Source organism: Colletotrichum siamense (genome assembly GCF_013390195.1).
Source record: "Colletotrichum siamense strain Cg363 chromosome Unknown KSG_Cg363_contig09, whole genome shotgun sequence".
Lineage (NCBI taxonomy): Eukaryota > Fungi > Ascomycota > Sordariomycetes > Glomerellales > Glomerellaceae > Colletotrichum > Colletotrichum siamense.
In genome coordinates, this window is record NW_023501022.1 from 1,206,129 (window position 1) to 1,229,643 (window position 23,515).

The window sequence follows — 23,515 nt, forward strand, 5'->3', positions numbered from 1 at the left end:
GATGAAGATGGATGGGCGGGCGAGAAGTGAGATCATGGGCAGTGGGGAACGATTTGGTTCTCGCTGCTGTGGTGGTGGTGCTTTGGGGTTGCATGCAAGAGTTATCTTGGCCACACACCCCCCAGAATTATTTCTCCGAGATCATGATCATGATCACGCAACTTCTGCGTTCAACCCGCTCTCTGTGTTGACCACTGCGTGCCAAGGTATATCTGCGTTGCGCGCTGGGTTGGGTCCAGAGTGTGGACTGCGGAGCGGCGGAGAGGAAGTGCGTGTAAGTCATGGTCACATATCTGCCCAGCGGTGGTGCCCTGTGTGTGTGGGTGGGAGGGAGAGAGCGGATTACCGCATCTCCACCCAAGCAGCAAAAAGCATAGCGAGAGCGCGTGGCGGGCAGCCAGATGGGCAGGATTTGGAGAAGCCGCAGGCAGATGGAATGCAATGGGAGGCTGAGTTTGGTGCCATGGTGTGTCGTTGCTCGTACTTCGTACAGCCAGCTGCACCCTTCGCTCGGTTCTTGGTTCGGTCTTGGGAAAGTGGAAACGAGTAAGGAACGGACGTCGTTTCTTCTTCTTCTGTTTTACCCGTGTGATGTAAAGATGAAACGGGGGGGCAGCACGCCGTGGTAGCAATTGATGGTTTACCTTACCTGAGGGTAAAAGGTACCGAGTGACTTTGCTTGGGGGAAGCGTTGAAATGGGAGATGGAGCAAAGCGTGTGCATGTGCTTCTTCTTCTTCGTCTTCTTCTTCATTGCTTCTCCCTAACCCGTTTTGCCCCGCTCTCTGGTGCATTTCTGTTACCACCCTCGCGCCTCTCGGGAATAATTAAAAAATGTCTTGGACCAATTCATTCTAGCAACCTTCTCTCGGCTTTTTCCCTGTGCATCAAAGCGGCTGCAGTACATATTACCTCAGGCGTCGTACCTATGGGAGGTTTTGCGTCTTACCCACATATGCACGTCGGGGGGTTTTGGGCCCTAGACCTGGGACAGGGATCGCCCGTGCGGGAGGAATGGGCCCCCTGCCCTGCACCTCTCCTACCCACTCTTCTCTCTGTTGCGCTTCCCGGAGCTGGGTCTTCCTGGAGGCGCGTTTTGGGATTTGTGTGCCAAGGGTTGGTAGGTGTGTAACCGCGCAGAGCAGACAGGCAACGTCGACGGAGAAGTGACAGAGGGAGGTCTGGGGCAAAGCCAGGACACGCATGTTTTGCGAATCAAGACAGGTTCGACGACAAATCATTCCCATGGCAGGGCAATCCCCTCTCCCCCCTCCCCACCCTCCCTCCTGCTCCCCCAGTCCCTCCATCTCTGCTGTCTACCCGCCTGTCTTTTCTGTGGCACTCCCGTTTCCTGCTGATCCATCCCTAAATAGGTAATTTCATGTAAAGGACGGTTTTTTTTCATCTTGTGTTTTGGAAATATACCAAGTCATGATATTGGCAAAGAAAAACATAGGAGAGAGCAACAACCGAAATAAGTTGGAGTTTGGAAACAAACACCTGGTTCGCGGAGGGACTTTGACGATTGGCTGGAATAGAACAGCAGGAAAATAAGAGGCGAACCACTTAGATGTCCCGAGGATACACATGTAAATCGGCTGCTCTCACACTGCATCTTGTATTCTATCTTGTGAGGTGGCCAATGTTCATTCTTTTTGTCTCCACACTCGGATGCACACGGGCGTGTTCGAGGAAGATCATGTGGTTCATTTTGTCCCTGTCCATCGATGGCACGGCCCATTTGTTTTCCTCGCCACAGGATTTGACATCTTGGTGAGAGCACTTGATGCGCGGGCGTTGGTTGGGGCTTGGGTCGTTGATTGACACTTGACATAAGGGGGCCAGCCGTCGGTCAATTACCTGCGGAGGACGTTTCTACCGGATCATGCATTAATGCGTCCGCCTCCTGTCCACCGACATCCAAATCGCAATTGGGCGCGCAGGCGGGCGCATGGCAAGCAGGTGGGTTATTTGACATGTTTGACGGCTGGAACACCTGTCAAATAATTCAGAAGAGGGAATTGCCCATCTAGATTCAGGTGATTGTATTTTTCTCGGCTTCTGTCTAAGTCTGGGATGTGTGACATTGCCAGCATTGGGCAGCTTTGTAAAACGACAATCAAAAACAACGATGTGGCCGCCACTTGGTGAATGGTAGGCGGCGGCACCATGATTTGCGAAATGGAAAACATGTAGAAAAAAACATAAAACCATGCAAAACCCAAAAAAATAGTAATCCAAATCATTTCATCATCATGACCCGACTCCAGCAGGCTCCCCTGGAATATGCGACCCACGACACCGCGAACCCGTTCTATCTAATGCTTGCCGCCACACACACACAAACACATACGGGCGCGGGAAGAGATAGGAAACCAGCCCCTTGACACTTTCCTGTCTTGCCCTGCAACCCAAAAATAAGGCACAAAACAACCTTGAGCGATGCTTTCGATGCTAAATTATCCGGAAATACTCCCCTGGCCGGGATGCCCCGGTCTGCGGAGACGCCACAACATGTGTCTATTGCAACAGACCCTCCTCGATCATGTCAGCCTTCGTCTCGCGGACAATGTCGCCGAGCTCCTTGATCGTGTCCTTGTCACGGGGAAGGGTGTGACCCTTGGCGTGGTCGAACAGGTAGGCGGTGTCAGCGTCGCACATGTTGTACAGAGCCATGGAACCGTCCACGTAAGGATCCAGGGATCCAACTAAGAATGGGATCGTCAGCAAATCCACCCCGCGCTCCTGTGCCTAAACATGATGATCCGCAATAACGTATCATGGCGATCATAAGAACTCACTGATGTGAAGGGTCCGGGCCTCGATCCTCTCGTCAGACTCGTCAGACAATACGAGAGCGTGGGACTTGGGGTCAACCGGGGGCCAGCCGGCGAAGAAGATGCCGTACTTGAAGGCCGGCTTTTGGCCGGAGCGCTTCAGCCGGCGCTGCTCGTACAGCATGAACGTAGAGGCCACAGTGGCGCCCTCGGAGTAACCAATGATGCCGTCAAAGGGGCCGCGCTTCTGAACAATCTCGCTGATGTACTTGATGGCCCGGTCGGTGCTGCGATGCGTCGTCGCGATACCCTCCCTCATGAGTTCTCTCATGGTGTCTTCCGGGCTCTCGCACTGGGGGAAGTCGCGGATACGGGCGAGAACGTCGTCGCTGTGAGTCTTCTCGACGTCCTTGTCGGGCTCGATGAAGCGGTAGTAAGGCGGGGCGCCGAAGTAGTCCTCAAAGCCCGGAGGCGGGACGGCCTTGCAAGGGCCATGAATGAAGTGGAACTGTGCCGTGCCGTCCTCAGAAAGCTCCTTCAGGATGGGGGCTGTGAGAAGTGTCAGTACATGAATTGCCTGTTATTGATGAAGCCGGTCGCGATGGTCTCGTGTGGCTTGCAGTGACAGACTCACCAAGTTGTACTTGGAATTTCTAGCGCGATCGTTAGTGAGTGAGCCATAGATCGCTGGGATTTTAGTACTCACGTCCGAGCTGCCATAGGCACCGGGAAGGCAGAGAAAGCGCATCGTAGGCATGGTGAAAGACGGCTAGCGTGACTTGATTGACAGCTGAACCGAGCGAGAGGGCGTCCAATGACAGTTGGACTAAAAAGGACTCGGTGTATGATATATAAAAGGTCGTCTGGTAAATATTTGTGGGTTGCGATTCTGTGAAGATGCGAAGGATGATGATGATGAATCAGCGAGCTGCAAAGATGGGATTAAAGATGAGAATGATCTGGCCAAAGGGGAGCGTTTTAATCAATTTGATGCTATCTAAACAGTGGCCGTAGGATGATGACCGGGCGTAGATGAACGGGCTGTCGGCTCATGAAGCAATCATCAGCTCAGACAGGCAATGAGACGGCGCGCAGCTGTAGACGCGGGACGATGACAAGACAGGAGGAGGCTGAGTTGGATCCATCCGCTCCCAAAGCTGGAACGCAGGCAACTCAAATCGACCGAAACCCGAGAGCGAATAAGGAAATTGTGAAACTCTGCACCTCATCAAGATTGCGGCAGGGGACGTGGAGTCGGTACCTTGCCGCGGAGAGGATGGGACCAGCATACACAGGTACAGGCACAGGAAACGGGACGGGTTGTGGTGGGTTGAAACTGGCGCGCTGCGCTGCTTGAGGAGCTCCTGAATGATGCCGTCCTGCTTGCAGCAGCAGTAGCAGCAGCAGCAGTACCGCCACACCTGCTGGAGAGTGGATGAGAGGGGCGAGGATGGACGACGAGTGGATAAGTTGGGGTGAGGTATGAGACCGGGCCTGTGGGCGTCGGTCCATTGAGACGGGCTTGGCTAGGTGGTGGCCCGGCCCCCAGGTGGATTTCGAAGAAACTGGACGAGGATATGTGGGCAGCGAGAGTCAGACTGGGGGGCGAAACAAGCGCCGGGAGACGCCACGCCACATGGAAGGAATCGAGGAACGTCTGTCGGTGGGCTTCTCTGCAGGAGGGCGAGACATTTGGCAGTTGATTTGGCAGGCCATCAAAATTGGCAGAGGTGGCAGCGGGCCAGAGCCTAGGGCAGGGTCTGGGCATCCCGAGATCCGAACCCTCGGTGGACGAGGCGTTGGTGATGCACTGGTGCAACCGATGACATGCTGATGGCAGTGACTGAGCTTTGGACCTAGACGGCGGTCCGGTGTGCTGTCACCTTGTAAGCTTGAAACGGGATAAGGAAGTGCCCGCGCGGGGGCGCAGAGGGTGTGTGACACGGCTTGTCTATCTGACTGGAAGGACGAGCGAGATGTGCAATGAGATGGGTGGGCGGCAGAGGGTGAGGGCGCGAGGGCGGACGACGAATGGCGGGCATGGGTTGGACGAGGGCGATGTGTATGTGTGTGTACGTGCGTACATGAGGGCGAGTGAGCGTGGAATCCGTGGATTGCGGATGAGTGAGGGAGATTGGGCGAGTGGGTGGCTGGGGCGATTGAGCGGCGAGCGTAGGAGTAGGCGCGTGTGTTTGCAGAGAAGAAACATTGTTTTGCAAAGATGCGTTTCTTCGGAACGACCGTTCGCTGACTTGCAGAAAAGATGGACAAGTTGCGTCGATAGTTGGGGGCTAGGCCAGGTACCGGGACCCCTGCAAGGTCGACCAAGACGGCGTTTGCCGGGATATCCCTTTGGAACGGTTCGTGTTAGCAACGACTGATCTTCAGGAAGCGCAGCGCAAGGCAAGGCAAGACAACGCAAATTTGGAGGGATTGGACTGCAGGGACAAGGGCCAGGGCAGTCGTGGTGCTGGCGCGTGTCAAATAAGAGCTTTGATGGTGTAACGGCACGGGTAGAAGTGCGACGGGCGCGCTTGTGATTTGGAAGCTGCCAAAGCTTTCTGACAGAAGCAGTTTTAGAAACACCCTCAATGCCTTGGGCTCCTTGGGGTTCCTTCCATTGATTGGGGGTGCTGGGATAAGGCGAGGTCGACTTGAGTCCGAAACCGACCAACTTGACTCGCTGGTGGATGGATGTTGTTGCGGTTGTAGTGGGTTGGCGGCAAAAAGAAGATGTGATGAGGATCGATTGACGTTACGAGAAAACGAGGTCAGGTGGGCGAAGATGAGTGCACCGTGACGTTATTGGCGATATGCATATTGGCGTAGAGTGGACATGTCTCAAACGGTGCATCGCATTAGCAGATACCAGGATAAGAGAAGTGGGTACCTGCCTTCCCTGCCCGGGGGCCAGATCCACTGGCGATAAGCATTTTTTCTGCCTCACCACGCGGTGGTGGTGCACTCAGGGTCAGAAACACCCACCTCACCTGCGGTGTAGCGTCACACTGAGTGTGGGTGACACCACAGGTGGAGAGGCTCACCTTACCTCGACTTCACCCGGTGCCTCGGTGAAAGCAAAGGTGACCTAATCGGGAGACAGATGCGACCATTCCTTTTTCGAACGGCGGCGCAGGACCAAGATCCAAGACCGACCCAAGACCAACATCCAAGACCTGCACTGCACACCAGCTCGTTGGTTGCACCGGACCTGCAGCCGTTCGCACTTTGGTTCCTGGCCTCGGCTCTTTCTCTTTGCTTATTGGGCGCCGACTCTTGAGTAATTAGCCGCACCGTTCTTGCATTCTGTATGTACGCACCGTGGCACCCCTGGAAGAACTCCCCCACTCTATCCCGATCGTCTCTGCAACCGCCGTCATTCTGTGGCAGTCCTGGGTCATGTAAAATGGTGCTCGACCTACATTCACCCAAGGTGCTAAGGTGGGTGATTGAAGATGCGATAGGCGGCATCGCCCGGGCGGCAGACAGGCAGCCAGGATATGGCAAGAACAGACGCTCTGCTCGACGCCTTTCGCCGCCGCTATTGCGATTGTCGGTGCTTTTGACACAAGACACACTCTTTTCCAAACAGAACAACAAACGAGCGCCGATGTCCAGACCAACAAGACAAAAAACATCCAGTGTGAGTGCGGACGAAGAAACAAGCACCGCCTCCTTGGTTGGCCCTGCATTTCCGCCTCCTGCATCTCTCACGGAATCAGGCAGAGTTCCAGCAACTGCAGGACCGTCTGCAGTGGGTATCATGACCGGATGATGGCAGCCTGGAGTCTTGCACATCAGAGATCCCCAATCTTGGCCTCCGTTCTTTGGGGCGCAGGCAGAGAAAGCAGAGACGGGCTTGCATCTCCTGCTCACTGCGCCCCATCATCTCGTCTTCGGGCAGCTTTGAAGTGAGGGACTTGGGACACTGGGGCGCGCAGGATCCTCTTCATCCTTCTTCTTGGGACTGTCGTGTTGTTTTATTGGCTCGCCACGACGGCGGGAATCTCCATATCGCCAGACATCGGCCTCACATCCCCCCAAATAGCTCACCCGGTATTTCCCAAAGTGCCAGTGTGCAGCCATGCAGACCTTACCTAATCACCCATGAGGTTCAAAGTGTTCCATGGCAGTGAATCGTGATAGGTAGGTAAATGGACGTTAGTAAGGGCAGAGGTCAGGCACAGGTCTGACGCAGGGTTGGCCGTTGTTTGGTGCACCAAGTGAAGGTGCCTGCCCGCCGGCCCGCAAAACCGAGCCCAAGGCTCTGTTCTGCTCTGCGCTGCGCTTGCTGCTGCCCAGTCCAGTTGCTGACACCGGCGCAGTGTTCAGGTGCTGCACGCACTATTTGCGCTGTCCAGAGTGCACCTCAGCAGCAGGGTAACGGCAGCAACGCACTCGTGCCGGGGCAACACTGCTGCTGAGATGCTCCACTCCGGCCATGGGTCGCCCGTACCAAGAGTGTGCTGGCCCCCAAATGCCCAGCGTTCAGGGCCCCAGTGCTTCTTTTTCAGTGGGTCGCCCTTGGTTCCTCTGGATGGATGGCCCCACTCCGGCGTCTGGACCCGCTTACCTCATCTCTAAGCTCCGGGGGACCAGCACCCAGCACAAACACCAACACCAATACGAACACCAACACCAAAGCCAACCAGCACACGCATCGTAAGCTGGGTCTTCGCCCTCCACCACCTCACCTCCGAACCACGCCACCGGGCCCCCGTCCGGGAGGTTCGAGGGTTCATTGCGCTCCATGTCTTGGTCCGAGTCAAACGTCCGTCTTTCTGCAGCCTGCGTCTGAATGCGCGCAGATGCACGCCAGTCGACCTGTCTTGCAGTACTGCTGCTCAATTGCAAACAAACTAAGGCACAATCCGACAGCCGTTCCATCAAAGACAAACCGTTCTTGCAGCCCTGCGCTCTCTCTCGTCCAGTCACCTCGAGTCGCCTCTTCGACTGTACTCGACAGTCCTCGCCCTGCACCCCCCGAATCGAGGTTACCGATTGGCCCTGCAGATGTACCTGGATCAGCCTGCTTGCTTGCTCTCTCAGAGACAGCCTCCCAGCTCCGGTGACCTCCCTCCGCCGGTAAAACCGTCCCCGGAAAAGGTTCCTCGGGCGAGATGAGCTGATGTGGGATCCTCAGCCCGCAGTGGCCAACAAATCCCGTTAAGACGCATAATCAGTTCATCGAAGTTGCTTTTGGCCGAAATGACTGTACACCCAGGAACAGAGACAAGACATGGAACCAGCTTCTCGCCCGCCCGGCGCAGCGACCACCTCCCTGCTCCCTGCTCCTAGAGGATGAGGGGGGGAGGCGACGTCGTGGCCAGCAAGGTGTGCCGCTGCTCCGCTGCTCCGGCCCTACATGGACTGCCCGGCATCGGATGTGCCCTGGCATCTCTCCGTGGATGCTCCAACTACACCAGACGCTGCATACATTCCATGCAACACGAGTACCTCTCTGCCACCCGTACGCCGTACGCAGTACACACTACTATGCGGCGGCCAATATGCACGTTCGGGATCTCCCTATGATCTACCTAACCGTCAGGCAAATCTAAATCACACAGGCTAGTCTGTGCGAAGAACTCCGGCCGACTTGGCGATCTGATCACCAACCAGTCCCTTCCATGTCAACTCACCCGCGACGGAGCGAGCACCATGATTCTTCCCCATGCCGTTCATCAGCTAAAAAGCCTACAAAGAATCCCAACCGGGACCATCACAGAACATTCGTCACACTCACTCATCTCATCCCCAATAGAGGAGGCTTGGTACGTACTCAATATCAACCTGGCCCTGCCCACTCTCAGTTCAGTGACAAGAATATACACATCTGAGAGCCTCTCCTCCTCTTTCTCCCTCCTCTCACCTCACTCACTTCTTCACTTCTCTTCCTCCAAAATATTTTCTTTGTCTTCAAGGAACGCCTAGAGCGCCAAACTTTCGCTGCACCATCTCTCGTTGATTCGACGAATGCCTGCGGTATAGAGAACGACTACAAACTGCGGTCTCCGCGATCCTCCCCTCTCCCCCGTCAGTCACCATGGCGCCCGGCGTCCTGTCCTACTCCTCCTCCGGGACATCGCCTTCGGCAAGTCCTGTAATGATGACCCCGATCGACCACTCCGACACCACTTCCGATGGCTTCACGAGCCTTTCTGTTGGGCCCCTAGACGGCACCGGCCTTGGCATCAACGGCCAGTCGACAAACGGCCACTCCAACGGTCACTCCAGCAGCAATGGCCACTCCAATGGCGCGTCTTACACCAACCCTGTTGGTGGCAGCGACGCCGGCTTGAAGCAGATGCCCATCGCCATCGTCGGTATGGCCTGCCGCATGCCCGGCAGCGTCTCTAGCCCTGCCGAATTCTGGGAGCTGTGCTCCCGTGCCAGAACCGGCTTCACGCCTGTGCCCAAGAAGCGCTTCAACCACGAGGCCTTCTACCACCCCAACCCGGGCAAGACTGGAGCTTACCACGCCGAAGGTGGTAACTTCTTGGACGTCGACCTGGAGTCCTTCGATGCCCCGTTCTTCGGGCTGACAGAAAAGGAGGCCATCTCGATGGACCCTCAGCAGCGTCTGCTGCTCGAGTGCACGTTCGAGGCGCTCGAGAACGCCGGTGTTCCCAAGCACACAATCGTTGGAAAGGACGTTGGTGTTTTCGTCGGTGGTTCTTTCGCAGAGTACGAGAGCCACCTGTTCCGGGATAGCGACACGATACCCATGCACCAGGCCACAGGTATGAGGATGACCCCTGCACCCCAGACATTAACGCACGCTAATATGCCCCTTCAGGATGTGCCCATGCGATGCAGTCCAACAGGCTTTCACATTTCTTCGATCTCAGGGGACCTAGTTTCACAGCAGACACTGCTTGCTCTGCGAGTTTGGTCGCCCTTCACTTGGCGTGCCAGAGTCTGCGCGCCGGCGAGTCCACCTCCGCCATTGTTGGTGGCTGCCATCTGAACATGCTCCCTGAGTTTTGGATTTCCTTCTCTTCGTGCAGGTGAGTGAAACCGGTATTCGCGTGGAAGCTTCAGCGTGTTCCGTGATATTAACAGTGCGTTCTGCAGATTGCTCGCAGACTCAGGTCGCTCCATTGCCTTCGACCAGCGTGGTACCGGTTTCGGTCGTGGCGAAGGCTGTGGTATCATCATCCTCAAGCCTCTTGACCAGGCCATCAGGGATAATGACTCCATCCGCGCTGTCATCCGCGGTACCGGCATCAACCAGGATGGAAAGACGCCAGGCATTACGATGCCCAGTGGCGCAGCACAGGGTATGCATCAAAACTGTCTCCAGGACCGTGAAACCAAACGCTGACAAAAGCTCGTGCAGAGAAACTCATGAAGCAGGTCTACAGGAATGCAGGCCTTGACCCTCATGACACTGGTTACGTCGAGGCTCACGGTACGGGAACCAAGGTCGGTGACCCGATCGAGGCCACCGCCCTCCACAACGTTTTTGGCAACAACAGATCCGCCAAGGACCCTCTTTTCATCGGCTCCGTGAAGTCCAACATTGGTCATTTGGAGGCCGCCTCCGGTATCGCCGGAGTCATCAAGGCTGCGATGATGCTCGAGAGAGGCTTCCTCCTGCCCAACCATGACTTCAAGAAGCCCAACGAGAAGATTCCTTGGAAGGAGTGGAACATGAAGGTTCCCGCCACCCAGAGGCCGTGGCCCAAGAACAAGAAGTACATCAGCGTTAACAACTTCGGATTCGGTGGCACCAACGCCCACGTTGTTCTTGAGAAGGCACCTTTCGTTGCCGCTCCCAGAGACAAGATGCTGCCTCCAGTTGAGGCCAAGAAGGTCAAGGGCACCAAGAAGCTGTACATCTTGTCCGCCAACGACAAGAACTCCGTTCAGGAAGTCATGAAGAACCTCGTCGTCTACCTCGAGCAGAGGCCCGAGATTTTCCAGCACGACCTGATGGAGAACATCGCCTACACTCTTGGCTCGCGTCGCTCCATGCTTCCTTGGAGGGCCGCCATCGTCGCCGACGACTCGTTCGACCTCATCGAGACCCTCAACAGCGGCAAGGTCATTCCTGGCAAGGAGGGTGAGCCGTTGAGAATCGGCTTCATCTTCACCGGTCAGGGTGCTCAGTGGTGGGGCATGGGTCGTGAGCTCTACGGCCAATTCCCCGTCTACGCTGCTGCCATTGACAGAGCTGACGAGTGCCTGAAGAAGTTGGGCGCCGAGTGGTCTCTCAAGGCCGAGCTCAACAAGGACCAGGAGACCTCCAAGGTCTCTGACGCTCACATCAGTCAGCCGGCTTGCAGTGCTGTCCAGCTTGCGTTGACGGATCTGCTCCGCACCTGGGGTATCCGCCCTGTGGCTGTTGCTGGTCACTCCAGTGGTGAAATCGGCGCTGCTTACGCTGCCGGTATCATTGGCTTTGATGCCGCCATGGCCATTGCCTACCACCGTGGTAGACTCATTCCCATTCTCAAGAAGAGACACCCCGATCTCAAGGGTGCTATGATGGCCGTTGGCGGTACCAAGGAGGAGGTCCAGCCCATGATTGACGCTTTGAAGGAGCAGCAGGTCAGAATTGCCTGCTACAACAGTCCTTCCAGCTTGACCATCTCTGGTGACGTCGCCGCTCTTGGCGAGCTCGAGAAGAACCTCGAGGAGAAGCAGATGTTCAACAGACGCCTGCAGGTTGAGACTGCCTACCACTCTCACCACATGAACCTTGTTGCCAAGGAGTACCGCGAGTCCATCTCCGAGCTTCCTCACCCCCGCACCACCGAGGTCCGCTTCCACTCCTCGCTCTACGGTCACCAGATCGACGGCTTCGAGTGCCAGGCTCACTACTGGGTCAACAACTTGACTTGCGCCGTCCGCTTCTCTGAGGCTCTTGAGACTATGCTCGAGCCCGTTGGTGACCACAAGCACGGCGTCAACATGCTCATCGAGCTGGGCCCCCACTCTGCTCTCCAGGGCCCCATCAAGCAGATCCTTAAGCACGTCGGCGACAGCGCCACGAAGATCCCCTACGCTGCTCCTCTCATCCGTAAGAAGGATGCCGTCGAGTCTGCTATGGAGGTGGCCAGCAGTGTCATTCTCAAGGGTGCTATCCTTAACATGGACGCCATCAACTTCCCTAAGCCCGGCAAGAAGCCGTCACTGTTGACCGATCTGCCCCGCTACGCCTGGAACTACTCCAACAAGTACTGGCAAGAGTCGCGCATGACACAGATGCACAAGTACCGCAAGTCGCCTCGCAACGACTTGATCGGTCTTGAGGCTATCTACTCCAGCGACCTGGAGCCCACCTGGAGAAACATTGTTCACCTGGACGATCTCCCTTGGCTGCGTCATCACCAGATTCAGGGCTTGACTGTCTTCCCCATGGCCGGCTTCATCGCCATGGCCCTTGAGGCCTCCGCCCAGTGGGCCCAGCGCAAGGAGCTTTCCTTTGAGAAGTTCGAGCTGAGAGACATTTCCGTCATCAAGCCTCTGGCTCTCAACGACACTGACGTCGAGATGACCATCAACCTTCGCCCCCACCAGGAGACCAACCTCAGTGCCTCTGAGACCTGGAAGGAGTTCCGCATCTGCTCTTGGAGCCACGGCAGTGGCTGGACTGAGCACTGCGTCGGTCTCATTGCTCTCCACGGCACCGAGACCAACGAGGTCGACGGTGAGGAGCAGAAGCTTGCTGCTCTCCGCGGTGCCGAGGCCACCATCAAGGCCAGCGAGGGCCCCGACGCTGTCGATGTCAACGAGACTGAGATGTACGAGCGCCTCACTGACCTTGGTGTTGGCTACGGACCCTCTTTCCAGGGTGTCAAGGCCTGCAAGTCTTCCAACAAGTTCTCCCACGGAAGCATCTCATCTGCTGATATCATTGCGGACATGCCCAACCACTACATGACCAGCACTGTTCTCCACCCCACCTTCTTGGAGTCTCTCATTGAGATGTACTGGCCCATCCTCGGTGCTGGTCGCACTGAGCTCAACACCGTTTACCTCCCGTCCTCCATCGCGAGACTTTGCATCTCCCGCGACATCACTGCCCTCACCAAGGAGGCTGGCAGCTCTCTCAAGGCCTACGCCAAGGCTGACTTCTCCGCGACCGAGGCCCGTCCCACCAAGGTCTCCATCTTCGCCACCAACGAGAAGAAGGACATTGTCATCGAGATTGACGAGCTCACCGTTTCTCCCATCATTGATGGCCAGACCGATCTTGGCAACAACCCTGCCCGCGAGCTCTGCTACAAGCTCGAGTGGGAGAACATTGGCGACCTTAAGTCCCTGTCCGGTAAGGGCAAGAAGAACGCCTCCAACGGAGTCAAGGTCGATGCTCCTCTCCCCGATGTTGACGTTGCCATCATCCACGGCGAGTCCAACTCCCAGCAGATGTTGGCCAATGGTCTTGCCATCGCTCTGGCAAGCTCCACCTCCAGACTTCCCGAGATGGGTGCTCTGCACGAGGTCAACACCGAGGGCAAGCTTTGCGTCGTTCTCACCGAGATCGAGCAGCCCTTCCTTGCGAACCCAACCAAGGAGCAGTTCGCTGATATCCGCAACATGATTGCCGGTGTTCAAGGCTGCCTCTGGGTTGTCCGCGGTGCCTACGACAAGGCCACCTCTCCTGAGTCCAACATGATTGTCGGTCTCAGCAGAACCGTCCGTTCCGAGTCCGTTCTCCCCTTCGCCACCCTCGACTTGGACGCCAACAACGAGCTGGACGAGGATGACGCTTCCGCCGTTATCTACGAGATCTTCAAGCTGGCCTTCAACACCAACGCTTCCTCCACCAGTGAGCTTGAGTTTATGGAGCGCTCCGGCAAGTTCTTCACTCCCCGCATCATCCACGATGAGGAGATGAACGAGTTTGTCCACCGCGAGACCAACCCCAGCATCGTCGAGCTTCAGCCCTTCGGTAAGGACGATCGCAACCTGAGAATGGAGTTCTCCACTCCTGGTGCCATCGAGACCGTCCACTTCGTCGATGACAACCTCGTCAACCAGCCCCTCGGTGACGAAGAGGTCGAGTTCGAGGTCAAGGCCGTCGGCATGAACGTTCGCGATGTCATGCTCGCTAAGGGACAGATCCCTGACGCCGATAAGCACGCCCTTGGTGTCGAGGCTGCCGGTATCATCACCCGCGTTGGTTCCGCTGTTAAGTCGCACAAGGTCGGTGATCGCATTGCTGCCCTCACCATCACCCACGGTGCCTACGCCACCCGCACTCGTACCACGGCCGCCAGCATTATGCCCATCCCTCCCAAGATGTCCTTCGTCGACGCTGCCACCCTGCCCTTGGCCTACTGCACTGCCTACTACAGTTTGGTTGAGCAGGCTCGTCTCCGCGAGGGTCAGCGTGTGCTCGTCCACTCTGCCGGTGGTGGCATTGGCCAGGCTTCCGTTTGCCTGTCCAAGATGATTGGCGCTGAGGTGTTCGTTACCGTCAGCTCCGCCGCCAAGAAGAAGCTCCTCATGCAGCACTACAACGTTCCTGAGGATCACATCTTCTACAGCCGCAACACCACCTGGAGAGCCGCTGTCCGCCGTGCGACCAACGATGAGGGTGTCGACGTCGTCCTCAACACCCTCCCTGGTGCCGATGCCCTTAGGGAATCCTGGGCTTGTCTCAGCCGCTTCGGTTACCTCGTCGATGTCAGGAGGAAGGATGGCTCTCGCGCCACCCGCCTCGACATGGGCCAGACCGACAGCAACGCCTCTTTCTTGAGCGTTGACATCTTCGGCCTTGCCGCCGAGAGGCCCAAGATCATGGAGAGACTTGTCAAGGATGTTGCCAAGCTCCTTGCTGACGATGAGCTTCGCCCCATCGACCCTGCTACCGTCTTCCCTGTCTCCACCATGGAGACTGCCTTCAAGACGCTGCAAACCTCCCAGGGTCCTGGCAAGTTGGTCGTCGTCCCCAGCGCCTCTGATGTCGTCATGGCCACCCCCTCCAAGGGAATGACGGACCTGCTGAAGGCTGATGCCACCTACCTCCTCATCGGTGGTACCGGTGGTCTCGGTCGCTCCATGTCCAGATGGATGGTCGCCCACGGTGCTCGCAATCTTGTCCTCCTGTCCCGTTCCGGCTCTGCCACCGGCAAGGTCAAGGAGCTTATTGACGAGGCTGCTGCTGAGGGTGCCCACATCACCGTGCGCTCTTGCAACGTCGCCGACCGCGCCAGTGTTGAGGAGCTCTTCAACTCTGGTCTTAAGGGCCTGCCTCCTGTCCGCGGTGTCATCCACGGTGCCATGGTCCTTCGCGTAAGTCCCTTACCTACTCCCCACATTCATACAACCACTAACAACTTCACAGGACGTTCTCTTCGAGAAGATGACCTACAGCGACTACACTCAAGTAACAGAGTCCAAGGTCCAGGGTGCCTGGAACTTCCACCACGCCCTGCAGGACCGCTCCATCCCCTTGGACTTCTTCGTCGCCATCTCTTCCGCTGCCGGTGCCGTCGGTAACAGAGGACAAGCCGCCTACGCCGCTGCCAACTGCTTCCTCAACGCCTTCGTCCAACACCGCCTCGCCAACGGTCTCCCCGCCGTCTCCCTCGACCTCACCGCCGTCTCCGACGCCGGCTACGTCGCCGACGGTGACGCCGAGCGCGCTGCTGAGATTATGAAGAACCTGGGCTCCGACACCATTTGCGAGGCCGAGGTCCTCGCCCTCCTTGGTGCCTCCATCTCTGGGAAGACCTCTGTCGCCAACCACCACATCATCACCGGTATGCGCATCACGCCCGCCGTCCAGCCTTTCTGGACGCCCGATGCCAAGTTCAAGGGCATGCGCCTCGCTGCCGAGGAGCTTGCCGCTCTCGAGGCCGGCTCCGGCGCTGTATCACTCAACGCCGCGCTCAAGGCGTCTCGGAGCGAGACCGAGGCCATGGATGTCGTCTGCCGCGGCCTAGTCGAGAAGATCGCCGCTGTGCTCATGATGGAGACGGAAGAGCTCGACATCACCCGCAGCTTGGCGCATTACCCTCTCGACTCGCTCGTTGCCATCGAGATCCGTAACTTCATTACTCGCGAGTTCGAGGCGAACATGCAGGTCTTGGAGTTGCTGTCCAGTGGTAGCATCCAGACGCTGACCAAGGCTGTCTGCAAGAAGAGCAAGCTTTGCGTTGGCTTCGACTGGAGCAGTTAGATTGACGGATGAGAGATAGTTTGGATTTTGAGAGTGTAAGAGCGCAGCATTTCCTTTTTCTTTGACTTGTTCATTTTATCTACAACACACAAACGAAACGGTCACAGTACTGCATGAAGATGATGAAAGCTATTTCCTTATTTCTTACTTAGATTGTTCGATGGAGGGAACAGGACGATGACGACGAGAGGGAAATATAATTATCTATTATATCATACGGGAAACAAACATGATGTGGGAACAGATGGGAGAAGGCGTATCTACGGAATGGCACAAGGTGGTTGGTTGGTTGGTACAACGGGACACAAGGGCGACCAGACCACAATGCTGGGTCTCCTTTTCATTATCTTTCTGTATCTCTTTTCCTTGTTTCGTGTTCTTTCTCATGTTTTTATGAGTGTGTCTATGGTTTATGGAGAGGGGTATAACCGCCTGGAAATTTGCGGTCATGGGTTGGGACGGAAGAGAGATGAGGCCGGGAAGACGGGAGAGAGAGATTGGAATCATTGGGATTGGGAGTTTTGATGTCATATTCTTCAGATGTTCTCTGATTTTCTGGATTTCAAATGTGGGTTTTAGGTGTGAGATTAGAATTTGCAGACTTTCCTTAGTAATCATGGCATTTATTACGTATGTGTCTTGATTGGTACCCGACGGTGTGATACTCGAGAGCTTTGATTGTCCAGATGGATGGGATATCACTAAAGTTGTAACCGGTAATTTATAGTCACAATGATGGTAATGCTTACGACGACAACGACGATGATAATAAGGTCGGAGATATCACAAACAGCGACGGAAATAATGATACTAAAAATAACAGCTGTATACCTGCTTCATAGGTAAAAGCTATGGATGACGGTCCGCCCGGCTATCTGGAAGTATCCGCCCGCACAACAAAACTCTATTTGAGATCCTGCAAATTATCTTATGTACTCGCTCTTGTGTCCACGCGACATGTACGCACCACGGTCATGTCTGCCTGTAGCTTTGTAATTGTAGCTTGTAGCGTAGCTTCGCTGTCAATTCCAATGGCTTTCAATCTGTCCAGCATAAGTTTAATGATTAAATGCTCTTGACCGAATTCATGGAGAGCAATGTACAGCGGCGTAAAGCCCCCGAGCCCTTCCACACACAGATTGGCGTCAACTTGGCCTGTATCAAGTAAGCAAAGCGCTATCTCTTCATATTGAGTCGAAATCAGAGAAAAAGTAAGTGGCGTTTGCACCATCGCCATCGGTTCATTTGGGTTGACATTCCCCGTTTTCAGAAGGAATTTAACCACATCGACTTGTTTCTTACCAACAGCCATTGACAAGGCCGCAACTTTCAAATGGTTTTGCGAGTTGATGTCAACCCTGTCTGATTCTACGAGAGCTTTGACTATTTCAACGTAGCCTCTTTCCGCCGCCAGAATTAGAGGAGACTTTCTCCATTCATCATCCTTGGTGTCGAGGTCGACTTTTTCAGATTCGATTAACGATTGAATGCCAGCCATGTTACCAGTAATAATAGCGATAGCTAATGGGGTGTAATGATAGCATTTGGTCTTCAAGTTCGCTTCAATCTCGTCAACGCTCAATAGCCAAGCAATCAACCCGGCGTTGCTTCCCATGGCGGCATACGAGAGAGGCGTGAGATCGTAATCATCACGAACATTTATGTTAACCTGACTGGTTAGCCGACTATTGACTTACACTACAAACGAATGTCACTTACCGCTGTTGTAGACCGTTCGAGAACCGTAGTGAAAGCTTCTTTGAGACCAAAGTATGCCGCGAGATGAAGACCACAGAGGCTAGTTGGGGGACCTTCCACTCCAATCAAATGCCTCTTCCAAGGGACCTCAAAGGCAGCCTCGAGATTGTCTTGGCTACCCATCAAAAAGGATATTAATTCCTCCGGTGGAGGTGATATACTTTGAGCATGGTGTCCCCATTCAAGTGCCGCATACTCGAAAAGCGGGTGGTTTTCAAGGCGGGTTTCCAGATCACGACGGCATATACCTAAACTAAAGGCGTCGAAGGAGAGGTAAGTGATGCATGATTCCGTAATCAGTCGCTGCCCATTAGGTAACCACTGTTCTAAGGTCCTCTCGAAGTACTCCTGAGTCGTGTAGTGGACAAGCCGAATGATTCCACTCTCTTCATCAACGGTAATCAATCCGGCGCAGACTGACACAATGTCTTCCAGCTCGGTGATATTGTCTTCATCTAGTTCATTTGTGCCTACTTCGATGGCAAGGGCATGTTGCAATTCTAATGTCTTGAGTGGTCGTCTGGCACACACCACCCAAGATAGCGCGTCTTTAGCGAGGCTCTCTTGATCTTCGAGTTGCCCTTCAATACGTTCCATGGCTTCGTTATAGGCAACATCGTACGCTGAAGATCCGCTCGCAAGCTTTGCAAGGGCGTCTTTAATGGCTTTTGCTGAGCGTTTTCCTTGCAATGAATCCAAGTGGAGGTGTGCCAGCAGAAACCTAGCAAGAGGAAATTAGTCGAGTCAGGCGCTTCAGGGGAAAGTTACATAGCTCACATTCCTTGCACAGCACGAACAATGCCGTTTTTGACTTCGTCTTGCAGTTCCTTGCTCTTCCTTACAGCCGAGGGAAGCTTAGACATATGGCCGTCCAGGAATCTCATCACATCATCGTCCATGGCCTGAATTTCAATCGACATGGCGTCTTCGAAGTGGGTCTCAATCTCTGGTATGCGCCTTGATGTCACAAAGCAATTGACGTTGGCGGTCTTGTTCAGTCCCAGTACAGTTGTGAGAAGGATATCTCGGTACCCTTCATCTCTGCGGCATTCATCTAGTGCGTCGAGAAGTATGTACACCTTGTCAAAGCAAGATATCACAGACCGAAGGCATGCTATGACTTCTGGCGTCGACATTGGAGTATAGCCGGTGGGGCTTTTATGCTCTTCATAAACTTTCTCCACGTCATTGAGTCCAGCTGGCATGGCCCAATAAAGTTGCTTCAAGATACTGGCGAGTAGTTCTCGAGGCTTTTGTTCGTCGTGTCGCCGGAAGTTGCAGAATATGTAGGCTATCCCAACTGTAGGGTCTTCATCAAACTCTTGTTGAAGGTGCTCGATGACGATTGAAGAGAGCATGGTCTTCCCAGCGCCTGGCATTCCAGGACAAAAGAGTGTCTTTCGGTCTTCCTTGATCCAAGCTTGAAATTCTGGAGCCTCGAGAAGCCATTGTCCAGTTCCCTCTTGTCTTCTCTCGAGGTTGTCAATCTGCTGTGCTGCAAAGTCGATCGATGTGATCCAGTCGAGAATTTTCCTCTTCTTTTCCTCAAGATGCCGTTCGGTAAGTTCTTTGCGTGTAGATCGGACCTCAAGATTCGTCTTGACAGCAAGCGTCGTGTTGTCAATCAAGATCTTACTGTTGATATCTTGGCATCGCCGCTGTACATTTTCGATGGCGGACTGTGTCTTTTCATTAGAAAATGTCGCCTTTAGTCGCTCCCATCCGAAGCGACTCCCGCCAAGTCGCTTCTGAAGGCTTTGGAGCACATCTTCTAGCTCTTCTTTGCAAGTGAAGAGCAGAGCCGAGTCGTCTGAGTTTGATGGTGCCGCCAGGCTCGACAAGACCGAAGAATGTTTGCCCTCAAAGGCGGTGATGAAATCAGGATTCTGGATGAGGTGGTTGTACGTTTCCCAAAGAGTCTTGTGCAAGCCATCTATCTCGCTCTTGAACTTCTTGGCATCGTCTGGGGCGTCCCGCCAGTTCAAACCGAGCTTGGTACATGTTGCGAGAATTTGGCCTGCCACACCGATGATGCAAATGATCCCGGACGGATCCATGTCGAAAGCACTCCGTCGTGCGACGGGCAAGACTCACGGCATGCGACGGCCTGAAGGTCCATGCGAACACAAAGGGTAAGAAGACAGGAAATCGATGCTCATCGAGATGGAATTGAGGAGAAGCTGACCGCCAAAAGTCAGCAGTGGTCACGTATCTGCCAAGTCAGCCTGCCGATAACCACAGCCCCAAATACGTATGTGTCTCAGTGTCCAGCATCAATGAACCAATCTGGACTGAGAATTTGGGTGCAATGACGGAGCCCACACATCTCACCCCGTAGTCCCTGACCAATCTGATTCGCTTCGCGATACTGTGTTGCATCGAACCGGTTATCCCATTGGTTGTCAACTGCATCAAGGCAGCGGCACGGTAGGCAAACATGCACGAATTGAACACTGCCTCATTAGCGGCAATTTCGACTATCCCCGGTCGGCCCCTTTTGAACCCCTTGCTCCAACGTACATATCGGCATGCTCAGCCTGCTTCCAAGCTGGCTGACTCTGCAGTTGGTCGCTTTGCGTTTGAAAATGATCCAGTCCGCCCCCACAATTCTTGAAAAGTGCGGCACAAAAGGCGCGGTATGTCTTGATGGCTATGACGGACTTACGAACATGTCATGATTTGCCAAATCTCGTATTGATCTGTGGTTTCGGTCTACGAGAATGGGATGACGCAAGATTCTGTTCGAATTTTGTGGTGAACATGCAGCCAACCGCTCAAATTTGGCTTGACTTCAAGTGAGAGCTGTCAAAGAGAACCCGGGGCGATGGATGATCTAATCTTAAGGTTCTGACGCCTGGTGTTGATACCCACGTGGATCTCATAGCGTGCTTCCGGAAGCCTTTCTCATTCGTGCTGAAAGAGCGCCACTGATCAACTCCAAAGAAAGAGTGATCGCGGGGAAACGCTCGAACTGAACACGGGGAAACTCTTTGGGAACAAATTACCTAAGAGATGGGATTTGTCTGAGTTTGCAAGACATTGCGGCGTTGGTGGCAGAAAGCTGTTCAATTGCCCTTTCCCCAACCGATTTGCCGACTCGCCACGATCTTAGATCAACGCGAAAAGCGGTTAGCGGCCACGGTGAAAATAGCCGCTTTCGACAGCTCAGCTTAGTTGCAAAGCCACGTCCAAGCGAGCTAGCGCTTGGTTCGAGTTCTAGAGCCCACACAGCTGGAAATTGCCAAGAAGCCAGTGCCAACAGAGTTAGCCCCCTGGCTTGAGTCCAGCTCGGGTTATGCGCATGAAACGACCATTCTCTTGCGAGGTGCTCATCTCGTGAATGGACCACTAATAGTTCAGTAAGCGATGCCGCCAGTCGTGCAGACTACTTTGCACTCAGGAGAATGCACGGCCTGGTTTTGAGAGCTTGCGGGGAGCTTGCGTGCTGGCAGGCCGAGAACGTTCAATGCTCTCGTTGCCGAGAACACCTAGACTCGCTTGCGTTGCTGCTGATGCACCTTTAAAGGGAGCAAGAGACTCCTAGACTTTACGAAGATGACCTTGTTGGTTGCTTTGCAATCCCTGAGATTCCCGGTTGATCACTCCCTACTTTGGGGTCCACTATGAGCAGGGCCGCGGTTTGTTTCATGGGTCGACAATGAGAACTGTTGGAACAAAGATAGAAACACTCAAGGTTGTTCCAACTGCAGAGGCAAACACTCACTTCGCCAGAGGCACAACCTTGACAAACTCAATCTCCGGGGCACAACAAAAAGCGTTGGATTCTTAAAGTCGCGTGTGGGAAATGCAGGGCAGGCTCTGCTCTCCCTATTTCTCACTCGGAGTCTTCAAGACCATGTCTGGATGAGACCACGACCATCATGTCATCACCGATTCCGAAAACCGAGTCTCAGGCATCTGTGCAAGTCTACGAGATGTCCTCTCTTTACGCGAGCTCACAGCGCGAACTTCTTCCGACTCCACAGAAGCATGGGCATCCGCGACAATGGGGGAAGACACGAAAGATGTACGACACTTGTCTGATTATCTTTCTAGAATTCTTCACGTATGTACAAATGTTTCTTTATAATCAGGATCATACTGACTCGGGGTCTTTTAGTACCATGGTTAGCACTGCAGGAGTAAGTCTGCCTGTGATAGTTTGGCATCCGATCAATGCTCACTCCTGATTAGGCGCCGATCTCTGAACATCTCCACCGGGAATCAGGTCTCAGCTCAGTTGCCGCAACTGCTTCACTGGTCTCAACCTATCTCGTCGGTCAAGCAATTGGAGGAGTTGTCACTCCCCCATGGTCGGAATCTTTTGGCCGTAAGAAGCTTTACGTCATCAGCACGATCCTCTATAGCATTTCATGCGTCGTACTGGGAGCCATGCCCACTCTTCCTGTCATCATCGTCGGGCGTCTTGTGGCGGGCCTCCTTTCTTCTGTCCCGACAGTGATTGCTGTGGGCAGCATTGAAGATATGTGGGATACGCAAGCGCGAGTGTGGTGGGTATTCACATGGGCATTGGTTGCCAACATCGGTATTCTACTAGGGCCGGTGTTCGGCGGTTTGATCATTGAATCCCTCCACTGGTAAGTCATACGTGACCCATGGATACCTGAGGCGATAAAGGGCTGACACTTTTCCAGGAAATGGATCTTCTTCACGTCGGCCATTTTCACTGGAGTTGCTGCAGTACTCTTGTGCCTGATCAAAGAGTCGCGACCTTCAGTTGCCTTGGCCAAGATCGAGGCTTCTGAAACTGGCGTCCGCCCAAATATGCGCGAAAAGCTCGACCTTGTTCGACCTCTTCGACTATTCTTTACTGAACCCATCGTGTTCATGGTTGCAATTCTGAGCGCAATCGCTTTTGGACTTATTTACCTCTTCACGGAGGTTCTGCCCATGGTCTACCTTCAGCTCGACTTCCGAAATGGCTGGAAAAACATTCCCTTTCTACCACTTGGCATCGGCATGGTCTTGAGCGTTTTTACAAGAGTTTATGATTCCCGTTTACTTGCCAAGAAAACCGCAGCCTGTCTTCCGATCACACCGGAATCAAAATGCATCGGTTTTGTTATTGGAGCACCTTTACTGGCTGGAGGTCTCTGGCTGTTTGCGTGGACGATCCCACCACAGGTTGTGTCCGTCCACTGGATCTTCCCAACACTGGCTCTTGTTCCAATTGGCTACGCTGTCAATGAATTCGACCACGTCTTAGCCGGTTACCTCACCGACTGCTACGAGACTTACGCAGCTAGCGGGTTCGCGGCTCTAGCACTTACACGGTCATTATGTTGCGCTACATTCCCACTGTTTGGTCGCATCATGTTTGACTCTCTCGACTTCAACATTGCTACGACCATATTTGCTGGCTTAGCTACTGTGATCTGCGTGGTCCCTCCGTTAATGATCAAGTATGGAGGATGGCTGCGGAGGAGGAGTCCGTTGGCAGCCAAGTAAATAAGGGTTGATTGTGGTATGACCGCGCTAGGGGAAGCTTCATGCCCTCAGGCTTGCCGATAGAATTCATGATATGAGAAGTAAAAGTTTCTTAATGATTAATCATACACGCATGTTACCGGTTTCTCACTTCCTAGGTACTTAACAGTCGACATTGCTCGGAACCACTGATTCACGAAATCTTAAGGTTCTCAAGACTATGATATTCCAGGAAACATCAAGGGTCAGGATCGTAACCAAGACCAAGACTGTATCACGCCCGATATTTATGAAGTGGGTTTTTCATCAGCCTTTTGACATTTGTGAATCCGGGTTCCTTCCTACAGATTCGAACACGGCATCTCTCAGCTTTTACAAGTTCCGCGAGCCATTTA

At 54.2% G+C, this 23,515-nt stretch overlaps 4 protein-coding genes across 4 annotated transcripts; 2 read left to right on the forward strand and 2 right to left on the reverse strand.

Annotated features, from left to right (window-relative positions):
- Window positions 1-2,519: 2,519 nt before the first annotated feature.
- On the reverse strand, window positions 2,520-3,533 carry FUS5-0 (Esterase FUS5; the record flags this gene model as incomplete). The annotated part of the gene is made up of 4 exons (XM_036644909.1): window positions 2,520-2,707; window positions 2,801-3,325; window positions 3,411-3,429; window positions 3,483-3,533. The coding sequence occupies 4 exons, from the start codon at window positions 3,531-3,533 to the stop codon at window positions 2,520-2,522; spliced, it is 783 nt and encodes a 260-aa protein (XP_036490118.1).
- A 5,289-nt stretch (window positions 3,534-8,822) lies between these two features.
- On the forward strand, window positions 8,823-15,914 carry PKS2 (Reducing polyketide synthase PKS2; the record flags this gene model as incomplete). Its single annotated transcript, XM_036644910.1, has 5 exons — window positions 8,823-9,519; window positions 9,576-9,786; window positions 9,854-10,059; window positions 10,119-15,025; window positions 15,078-15,914. 5 exons carry the CDS (start codon window positions 8,823-8,825, stop codon window positions 15,912-15,914), a joined length of 6,858 nt encoding a protein of 2,285 aa, XP_036490119.1.
- Window positions 15,915-16,818: 904 nt separating this feature from the next.
- Window positions 16,819-19,729, reverse strand: CGCS363_v013062 (Vegetative incompatibility protein HET-E-1; the record flags this gene model as incomplete). The annotated part of the gene is made up of 5 exons (XM_036644911.1): window positions 16,819-16,830; window positions 16,882-17,069; window positions 17,217-17,583; window positions 17,634-18,393; window positions 18,450-19,729. 5 exons carry the CDS (start codon window positions 19,727-19,729, stop codon window positions 16,819-16,821), a joined length of 2,607 nt encoding a protein of 868 aa, XP_036490120.1.
- A 1,824-nt stretch (window positions 19,730-21,553) lies between these two features.
- On the forward strand, window positions 21,554-23,141 carry sorT (Major facilitator-type transporter sorT; the record flags this gene model as incomplete). Its single annotated transcript, XM_036644912.1, has 4 exons — window positions 21,554-21,738; window positions 21,793-21,814; window positions 21,867-22,270; window positions 22,328-23,141. The coding sequence occupies 4 exons, from the start codon at window positions 21,554-21,556 to the stop codon at window positions 23,139-23,141; spliced, it is 1,425 nt and encodes a 474-aa protein (XP_036490121.1).
- Window positions 23,142-23,515: the final 374 nt, after the last annotated feature.